We start from the raw sequence: 9,822 nt of genomic DNA, 5'->3' as shown, positions 1-9,822 counted from the left end.
CGGTTCAGACTTTGTTATATGTGACATTCTGGTACAATTTTTACTGACTGGAATGATACATGTCACAACTGACAACTGCACAATCGAGGGGTAAAAAGTGGGATTCGCTCCAAAATATAAACCTATATGGAAAGATGAATCGACGTGGAGACAATGACGCAAGGGAGGTTCCGGCTACTTCTTTAGGAATAAATCGAAATCGTTCAGTACATGCAGGTCCAGTTTTTTCAGGTCATAGATTCGCAAAAAAAAAAAAAAAGATTTTTCAGGTCATATGACTACATCCCATTCAACACCTGGACAGGTTTCAGGCATGCCATCCTGCAATCTTATTTCAGCCCAGGAATCGCCAGTGACATAACTGCCGTTGTCCCGGTTCGTAAGTCAGTAAGTCACATGAGGAAATTGCTATTTCAGCAGTGCTTTGATTTGTGATTCCTATTCCTGTACAACATTGTCACCGGCAGGCAGGCCCCTGCCGGCAGGTACGAAGCTGGATATTAGACGGCAGGAGACGGGATTAAACCAGCATTATTTCATCATCACTCATCATGATTAACTCACTGAACCCAGTTCACCATTTCATTAATAACTACTACCAGTATATAATCTGACAGGCGAAAATTTTCAATATCAAAGGGAAAGGTACGGAGTATCGTTTAAATCCAGCTACTGGCAAGTATTCTGAATTTCCGAATGCACCTGAACTACTTCTTTGCGATCCTTCCTCAGAATTTGACGACGATGAACAAATTAACGCATCAGGTTTGATTCATACTTCCCTCAGAGCTTGTCGGCGATCCTGGCGACGGCATCGGCGAGCTTGTTGACGGCGCCGAGGAGCGCCCTGCGGTGCTCCCTGTCCGCGTCCCAGCTCGCCCTCTGCGCCTCGAGCTGCTCCGCCAGCACACGGTTCCCCCTCTCCAGCGCTTCCGCCACCAGCCTCCCCAAGCTCGTCGTCGCCCCGGTCGCCGTGGCCGTGCCATCCGCAGCGCCGACTCCTGCGCCGAACGTCGCCTCGCTGTCCTGCTGCGAGGTCGAGTTCTTCTCTGACGCCGGTTTCTTGGCGCTCTCCGTCACTGCAAGCCCAAACAGATGGTAATTTTTTGCATGTTCTCCCTTTTCGCTTTCAACGAATCGATAAACATTGCACCGATTTGACGTATGAAATGTGAAAAAAATGGAGTTCATCTGGTACCTGGATCAGAGCATTCTTGTTGAGATTGGGAGGAGGCTGGTGGCACTGGCTCGTACATCCTCACTGCGTGCAGACACAACGGCGAAAACGTGTGATGTATGAGTTAAGACTGCGGTACGGACGTGGCAACTGGCAAGAACGTGCGTGCGTACGAATGTAGAGGTTCTGAGTGCTGACCTGAGATGGGCACGGCCATGATCGGCTGCGGTGGCGGCGTAGGATGCTCGTCCGCGTCGTCCCCGCCCTCGGCGAGGTCCATTTCCTCGCCGGAGTCCGGCGACGACAGCAGCTTGGTGTTAGCGCCGCCGACGATAGCGTCGTAGACCTCCCGGTCGAACGAGGACGGCAGCTGCCTCCCGCGCCGCTCCTCCCCTCGCATGTCCCAGAACGACGGGCCGAGCGGCGCAGCCGTCGTCTCTGCGGCGGCGCCGGCGGCGAGGTTCTTCTCCCATGCGACGATCTTCTTGAGGTCCCAGGAGAGGTTGCCCCAGCGCTTGCGGCACTGCATGGGCCCACGCTCCACGCCGTGCCGCCGGCAGTAGGCCGACACCACAGCCCACTTGAGCCGCACCGGCTGCGCCGCCCGCCGCTCGGTCGCGTGCTTCGCCTGGATCAGCACCATCGTCTCGTGCCGTGTCCACCGCGGCAGACGAGACCTCGGCGTGGTGGCAGCAGCCGCCGGTGAGTCGCCGTTGCCAGACATCTTTGCTTACCGTGATGGATTGATGGACGCGCATCCAGGACTCGCCCGGATGGGATTTATCCTCTGTTATCTTGGCAATTAAGATCGGCACATCAAAGATTGCTTATTTGGAACGAGCAGAAATTGGCAAGAACTTAACCACTGCACAGCTAATGTCATCCCATTGCACTTCATCCAAGAAGTTAATTAAATCAGTGTCATGGCTACAGCTGCTGGCACCAAGCCAGAATCAGCAAGAAGTAAACCTTGTAAAGCAACAAAACAGCTATCTCAAGCATGCAAATATATCCAAGAGACGGCACAAATTAATGCCTATATATAGCCGTGATCTATGAATTGATATGCCATACTACTAAATGGATGGCACGTGGCAGGATACAGTACAACGTATATCTTGACATCCCAGGCATACTTTTCTGTCCTTGAATACCTATCTAGGGACGACACATACAGCATACGAAATTAAGGTACATGTTTAAAATACAGATTTCAGAAGAAAAAATGCAGGTACATGAAAAGATATATTTCAAAAGCAGGATCCAGAGCATGTATAGGCTAAACAATTCCCATGGTTAAATCTTCCATAACTTATATAGATCAATTGTTCACAAAATATCATGCCCAGCATGAAACCTATCTAAGTCTTGGTTATATCTTCCATCTCTTATATGGATGGATCATGTTCACAAAATATCATGCTATGATGTTCCAGCATGCCATCTGCACTACCCAAAATGAGAATGCTCTTCATTTGCCAATAATCATAGGATGTCTAGATTGTCTTATACACATACATGGCAGCATTCATACCCCTAATACTACTTATAATTATGTTTCCTCCAACCCATAAAGGAGCTCCGCTAGTAGAGCCTCTTCCTGCAATCTGGGGCACCGCAGTAGCATGGCAGCTCAATGATATCTCCAGTTGCAGAAACAACGCTGTTCAGGACATAGCCGTAGTCGTAGCAGAGCTCCTGCAAAGCACGTAACAGTTATACCCCTGAAAAAACTAGAGTTGTGACTGCAGAAATTTGGGAGATGCAATAGAAATAACTCACCTGAAGTGGAAGTATAGTGTCGGCAGCAAAAAGCATCACCTTTGCCAGCTTAACATCTTTGTGAGAGATTAAGACACACTGGACAAATAGGTTAGGGTTGCAGCTGTGATTTATGAACCTTGCAACATTTCCAATAGAGCCAGCATCAATGCAGTATTCTGGTGCAGGTGGTGCCTCGGTATCGTTCTCAGCATGGAGAGAGGGCAGTTGCATGTCAGACCCAGCCCTTTTCTGCAGAAGAGTGGAAGCGAGACAGTTAGATCACAAATAAATGGAAGTACTCATAAACAAGCAGAGACACATGAAAAATTAAAGAGTGAAACAAGTTAGTACCTCTCGTCCATCTAAACCTTTCATAGTTTGAAGACAGTCGATGTCAAATATGTAGTTATTATGTAGCAAGCTTTCAACATCTTCGGTCTTCCTGAGCACGCCAACATATTCACAAATAGGGGCTCCAGGGAGGATCGTGTCCCATGTCCGAACTCCCCATCCTTTGGAAGCTGTCTTAAATACCTACACATATAAATTTAGGCTGTTAAGCAAATACTTGAACATAAAGGAAATGCAACACATAGTAAAGGCACCTTACTAGTTACTTAAATGTCCTGTAGCCATTGTATTTTACTAGCACAAAATCAAAGTAAAAGACCACAACTAAAGCCAACAATATCAGCTACACTTATATCTATGATAGTGCATCATTAGCAGCTTTGCACACACATGTTGCACATACAAACATTCCATATAAAGTAAAAAAGTAAAAAAAAAAAAAGGAACATTAAAAGATATAAGAGAAAAATCCAACCTCTAGACGATGCTGCAGACCTTGTTGAGATGTTCTATTTACACAGTTACGGTTGCAGCTGCAGTTCGGACCACACTCAAATACAACTGCTTTTGGCTCCACCAACCTAAAGAAGGATCATTAGCTCACAGTGCAAGAAATGTTCATGCTTAAAGAAGGAATTTGGACGTTACTCTTTACCTGCCAACATCCTTGAATGACACATAAGGTAGATCTGAACCGTTGAGTTTAGCACATGAACAATTTTTGTTGCTGGCACAATCTCCTTCACAATCACAGCCAGTACAATCTGATGGAATCTTGATGCCCTTCGAAATTTTTAGAGACTTGATGTACGCAAAACCTATAGCAACAGTTGTAAACAGAGAACAATTTAGCCACTATAAAGTAGACTACAAAGAAAATTGGAACATGGTACTGATAGAAGCAAACTAGGCAAACAGACCTGACATAACAAATCAATTACTCCCTCCTATTCATATTACTTGACGCTAAAAATGTATCTAGATACATTCATTTTAGTGGCAAAAGTAACATGGATCAGTGGGAGTATATAATAATAGAAACTGATGATGACTGTTTACAGCTGCTGGTAACAAATTTGCTAGAAATACCAAGAGAAAAATATCTGGCCCTACCCACAGAGGAGTATAGGCAGTATACTGAAACTTAAAATAACCAAAGAACCAAAATAATGTATTAGTAACATACCAGGTGGAGGAACAGGTGGATCATCAACCAAATTAGTAGCAGGAATTGGAATGTTTTCCTGCCCTCCAGAGATGTCATCACAAACCAACCTATCAAATAACAGGCAGCTCGTGATTACTCTTATTTGGAAAATGCACACACTATTTCTATCAGGATATGTAGAACTAGCAGGATGGTGGAACAAACACTAATAGTTCAGCAGTCATGAGGCTCCTCAATTTTGGAACACAAGAACTACATATTGAAGATATTAAAATCATGAAAGGAGAAATAGGAAGGTTATGAACTTGGAACTTGGATCACATACCCAGGTAATTCAGAAATATTTCTGGGAGCTTCTGCTCGGGTGAATCGCACCTGTAGAAAAAAAATGATATATGAGGAAGCAATAACCCAAAGGACAAAGTACAACCAAAAATATGTCAAATATCCAGCAGAACAGCAATCAGCTTTTAAGTAGGTTTATTCCATTACAAACATCTATACAGTAGCTGTGTGCTTGAGTATAGTATGCCCAACTTGTAGCCTCCTTATGGGTAGCATGGTTACCAGAGAGGGTTCGGAAGTTGGAACCATGTGGTCTTGATGCCATCAGTTCATAAAGAAATTTGTAAATCAGCAAGGATAGAGTTGCAAAATGGCTATGAATAATCTTCAGTTATGAAATTGAACAAACATGAAAAGTTCTACACAGACAACGGATTTGACAGCAACAAGAAAATATTCGTAGACAATATAGTGAACTGTGAACTAAAAAGGTTCGGGCAAATGCCTTGTACAGTAACTACATCTGTTACTTGAATAACTGGTCAGTTAAGCCAGTTTTCAACCTACAGCATGGTGTGGGCACAAGGTAGCAGGGGTCACCTACTTATACACATAAAATCATTAGCCAATCTTTAGAGGAGAAGGCACTAATTGAACTAACAATTAAAACGTGTAAACACATAGCTAAAAGGTAGACTGTTTAAGCACATAGTAAAATTCCCCAGGTTTTCAAATTCAAACAATTAACATGAAATACTGCAACAGTAGTGAAGGTAAATGGGATAAAAGAAACTCTGTAGCGCTAGTACCTCAGATGTAGTCAAAGATGGCTGGCCCTCGAGCCTCTTCAATTTATATTTGAATACAACGTGCCCCTGTACTCCATTCTGCACCCAGTCTTCTACAACCTAAAGATTGAAAACAGAGGGATCAACTATATTCATCAATAACAAATGAAAAAATTAGCCAAAGAGAAGACAACAAAAGTACAGAACATAGCAGGAGACTGGCAAAACCATCATAAATAACTACTACCTCCATCCTAAAATAAGTGTCTCAGTTTTATCTATATACGGATGTATCTAGACATGTTTTTAGTGTGTAGAAAAAGTTGAGACACTTTTAGACGGAGCGAGTATATTTCTGGATAAGGATTTGGCGCTTCTATGAATTTGTTATCCTGCTTGTGATACAGGGCCAAGTGGCAAATAGAATGAACCCAACATTCATCAATAATAACTAGTGCAGTAATGCAGATAATGAAACAACGCTATTTCATTTAAATGATACCACCTTCATTCATAAATACATGATTTCTTAGAAATATTGCAGTTAATCTTTTATAACTTTGAGTCAATTACTTAAATATTATAACTATACATACTTTTTGTACCAACATGTAAATACAACTAGTTACAGCCAAAGATACATACTGTAGGAATACCTATATCTATACTCAAATTGACGTAAACACAGGGGAAGGAAAGGGGGGGTATAAAGTAAGCAGATTAAGTGAAGGACGAGACCTTGTATAGGCCATCGTAGGTGTAGACTTTTCCAGTGTAGCTATTCTTTGCCACATGACCTCGAATAACTCGTATTGGATTGCCATTATCCTTGCTATTCTGTAACATGACAGAAAATTATCAAATGAACAATGTACAATAGATCTTCATTATGCTGCTCAAATAAATTAGGCATGATTCAAGTGAAATAAACAGTTCTCAAAAATGTACAGCAACCAAAACTCTGCATATTAGAAGATTTCAAGAATGTACAGCAATCAAAACTCTGCATATTAGAAGATTCAGCTTAGAAGATGGACTAAATTATAACTGACAAACAAAATGAAGAACTAATCTGCAATGACTGACCATGACAAATATCAAAAATTATTCCAAGGACAAGCAATAAACAAGAACCAGTATAACTTGCCTTCAAGGCCAAATTTCCACGCGCCAATTTTTGAGAACCAATCTGGCGGTGGTTGCCAAGTAAATCGTTTCCACCTTGTCCGGTATAAATGATCTCATCAGCCTTGTCCAAATCATCCTCGTATATCCCTGACATGACAATGCAAGTTGCCAGAGGGAAACTGAAGTTTGCATACCCCTTCTGTGTAAATGTCACAAGTGTTAGTAATCAAGCTGTGCCAAAAGAAAAATAAATGTTGATCCTTTTAGAAGCAAGGGGTGTACCAAGTTAGAGTCAGCTGCTGACTGTGGTGTACTCTATACATCAACTAGAGTCACACTTAAGATAGTTTATATGGCAAATGGTCTAAACAATTAATCAAAACTTAAGGATACATACGTCTAACTACATAAAATGTATGGTAATTGTGGTAATCAATTTAGAGTCAGCTGCTGACTGTGGTGTACTCTATACATCAACTAGAGTCATACTTAACATAGTTTATCTGGCAAATGGTCTAAACAATTAATCAATACTTAAGGATACATACGTCTAACTACATAACGTATGGTAATTGTGGTAATCAATTTCTTCGCAACTTAATAGGTAATCTCAGAAGGGAGCATAGCTGTTACCATTTGTATGGAAATGTATATAAGAGTAAAGATATGTGACAATTGGCGATGAAATGTTCACAGGAGTGTTACCATTTCTTTGTATTTCATCCCCATATAATCAATGCCATTCAGCCAGTGGCTGTGAACACCCAGAACAACCATCTCCGCGCGAGAGTAGAATTGATCCCCAACGTCGATCCCTGTGAAGGACAAAACATTGTGTTGTACATCCAGAATATGGTGGATTTTTTAACGGAATCATCTTTCCCAAAAACTCAAATTACAAAAGAAAAACAAGACTGGGAGGAAAGGATGGAACTCACCTGGAATCTGTCCAATCACCTTCTCCGTGTAAAGAACAGAGTTGTTTTCTTGCATCTACGATTTCGATAATTATGACAAGTTCAGCCAAAATACAGAACTCAGGAGGGTCCAAACAACACTGATGAAAAATGAAAGCAGCGGAAAACTCAGTACCCTTGTAATTGCTTTCAAGTCAGGTCGCTTTGATGGGCGTTTCTCTTTGATTTCATCTTCACCACCTTTCTTGCCAGCCTTCTACATTTACAAGGAGAGAGAAGTTACGAATTTGGGGTATGAACAGGAGTTACAGCACCAATAGAAGTGCAACATCACACAAATCGAGATAGATTTAGAACTGCACTTAAACAAACCTTATTCTTGCTAGCTTCAATCTCCTGTATCACAGCCTGAGCTCTCTTCTGCTCTTCCTGCACCCAGATAAGCACAGACACACTCAAGAGTCAGACAAAACAAGATACAGTAGTAAACTGACAGGAACACAGAAATTCAGGCACACGAGGCCAACCTGGACAAGATGCAGGTAGTGGCTGTTGAAGGCCCTGAGGGTCTCCTTGACCCGCAGCTTAGCACTCTTCCCCTTGCCCAACGCATCGTCCTCCGCGGCAGCCCCGGCGAAATCAGCCGCAGATATCGGCTCAACCACGGGCATCGGCTTCTTCTCCTTTGGCTCAGCCTTGACGGCCTTCCTGGCCACCTTCGCTGGGACCTGCGCCTCCGCCGCGGGGTCGTGGTTCTCGGCGTCCCTCTTCTTCTTCGGGCGGCCCCGGCGGCCGGTGGGCTGCTTGGGCTCCTCCTTCTCCGCGTAGATGGGGACGCGCGGCCTGTTAAGGCACCGCGCGCTGCGGCGCAGCACGGACGCCTCTGGCGGAGGGGTGAGGGGTGCGGCGCCGACGAAGACCGGGTCCGGCACCGCCGCGACCTCCATCACGGCTACCGAATCCATCGCCTCCATCAGCGGGAGGTCGACAAGCACTGCAGACACACACACAAAAAAAAGCAGAGTATGTTCAGCAACTCTGCCCTCGTCTACCGACAGAAAATTCAGATGAGGAAAAAATACAGCGCAATCTGCTAGAAATGGAGCAGGAAATCGCGCACAAAAACCCTAACAAAACCCTCGACAGGTAGCACAAGGGGCCAGAAACCCCACAATATCGAAGGAAACCTTCGAATTTCCAGCCCATGGACGCAGCAATGACGGCCTGAACGGATAATCGGCAGAAAATCGACCCGAAAAATCACGCCCAAAAACCCCCAAAAAGCACCATCAGATGACCAAAAACAGAACAAAAGCACCCAAGCCACATCCACAGGCGAGGCACGGCGAACACGCGACGGGGCAGAGCGAGAAGAACTCACCGGCGGCGGCTGCGGGAGAGCGAAGGCCAAGGCGGAGAGGAAGCGCCGGCAGAAGCAGAGGAGGGAGGGGAAGGGCAAAAGGATTGGAGACGCGGAGCAGAGCAAAATATAGCAAAGGGTCAGGCAGGCTAGCTGCCGCTTCACCTTTTGGCGGTGCGAATTTACCGCAGTACCCCCGGTGAACACGCGCTATTTACACGACGTTGCCATCATTCAGAGCGGCGTGCGCGTCGCGTCCCCGGACGGCGCGGGTTTGAATTTTTGGGCAGGTGCGCGGCGGGCACGGATCCAACGGCTGGGAATTCGCGAACCGAACCGCGTGGCCGTCCGATGGGGGAGTCAAATCAGCGCGCCAGTTGCGGCAGGGCAGGAACCCAACGGGCCGATCTGAATCCTCCTCCTCCCTTTCTTTCCTTCTTCGTGCCTCCTGCGGCCATAGCGCATAGGCGGTAGCTCCGCTGGGTCTGGGTGATCCCAGGCTTCCATTTTTGCCTACGCGGTTGCCTGGGCGGGTGCTCCTGCTTGGGTGGTTTGAAATTTGAAATTTGAAAATGGTGGCCTCTAGAAATGTGTTAATATATGCTTCGTTTGTTGCAAGGGAAATGTGCAGAGCTCGCCTATCTTGAAATATTTGGTGGTGTAGAACTGAGAAGCATGTTTATCGTAGGCCTTGACGATGCGGAAAACTAAATCAAAGAGTGGTGAAAGAGTGCAGAAAAAAATAAAAGTTGCAAGCACTTTGTTCTAGATCATAAAGTTGGAGAGTAGCTCGAAAAACGTGTCAGCGACACATGAATGGTACTAGTACCATTGTGAGATGGTCCAAAAGCATTAACTGTACGGACACCCTGGAATATAGTTTG

General features: G+C 44.7%; 2 protein-coding genes across 3 annotated transcripts; both read right to left on the bottom strand.

Moving 5' to 3' along the window:
* Window positions 1-555: 555 nt before the first annotated feature.
* LOC127345471 (trihelix transcription factor ASR3) lies at window positions 556-2,156 on the bottom strand. Its single transcript, XM_051371951.2, has 3 exons — window positions 1,376-2,156; window positions 1,199-1,261; window positions 556-1,079 (listed from the first exon to the last, which is right to left on the bottom strand). The coding sequence occupies exons 1-3, from the start codon at window positions 1,899-1,901 to the stop codon at window positions 784-786; spliced, it is 885 nt and encodes a 294-aa protein (XP_051227911.1). The 5' UTR covers window positions 1,902-2,156; the 3' UTR covers window positions 556-783.
* Window positions 2,157-2,470: 314 nt separating this feature from the next.
* Window positions 2,471-9,121, bottom strand: LOC127345470 (histone-lysine N-methyltransferase, H3 lysine-9 specific SUVH4). 2 transcript variants are annotated; one of them, XM_051371949.1, is made up of 16 exons: window positions 8,960-9,121; window positions 8,106-8,572; window positions 7,951-8,007; window positions 7,754-7,834; window positions 7,600-7,654; window positions 7,367-7,476; window positions 6,681-6,860; window positions 6,272-6,370; window positions 5,555-5,653; window positions 4,786-4,835; window positions 4,479-4,567; window positions 3,948-4,110; window positions 3,768-3,873; window positions 3,293-3,475; window positions 2,960-3,190; window positions 2,471-2,875 (listed from the first exon to the last, which is right to left on the bottom strand). In XM_051371949.1, the coding sequence occupies exons 2-16, from the start codon at window positions 8,550-8,552 to the stop codon at window positions 2,762-2,764; spliced, it is 2,064 nt and encodes a 687-aa protein (XP_051227909.1). In that variant the 5' UTR covers window positions 8,553-8,572; window positions 8,960-9,121; the 3' UTR covers window positions 2,471-2,761. The 2 variants fall into 2 exon arrangements, with proteins under 2 accessions (XP_051227909.1, XP_051227908.1); XM_051371948.1 differs by having other exon boundaries at window positions 7,754-7,831; window positions 8,960-9,087.
* Window positions 9,122-9,822: the final 701 nt, after the last annotated feature.

This window comes from Lolium perenne, chromosome 3 (genome assembly GCF_019359855.2).
Source record: "Lolium perenne isolate Kyuss_39 chromosome 3, Kyuss_2.0, whole genome shotgun sequence".
Lineage (NCBI taxonomy): Eukaryota > Viridiplantae > Streptophyta > Magnoliopsida > Poales > Poaceae > Lolium > Lolium perenne.
This window is presented reverse-complemented; position numbering and strand designations above follow the sequence as displayed.

What these genes read in the sequence shown, in the direction of transcription:
- LOC127345471 (XM_051371951.2), bottom strand. Translation starts at nt 1,901, where the DNA reads ATGTCTGGCAACGGCGACTCACCGGCGGCTGCTGCCACCACGCCGAGG. An exon ending in CATGGCCGTGCCCATCTCAG is followed by an intron (nt 1,262 to 1,375) that starts GTCAGCACTCAG and finishes GTCTGCACGCAG; the next exon opens with TGAGGATGTACGAGCCAGTG. An exon ending in ACAAGAATGCTCTGATCCAG is followed by an intron (nt 1,080 to 1,198) that starts GTACCAGATGAA and finishes TTGGGCTTGCAG; the next exon opens with TGACGGAGAGCGCCAAGAAA.
- LOC127345470 (XM_051371949.1), bottom strand. Translation starts at nt 8,552, where the DNA reads ATGGAGGCGATGGATTCGGTAGCCGTGATGGAGGTCGCGGCGGTGCCG. An exon ending in GTGGAAATTTGGCCTTGAAG is followed by an intron (nt 6,371 to 6,680) that starts GCAAGTTATACT and finishes GTCATGTTACAG; the next exon opens with AATAGCAAGGATAATGGCAA. An exon ending in AAGGTTTAGATGGACGAGAG is followed by an intron (nt 3,191 to 3,292) that starts GTACTAACTTGT and finishes ACTCTTCTGCAG; the next exon opens with AAAAGGGCTGGGTCTGACAT.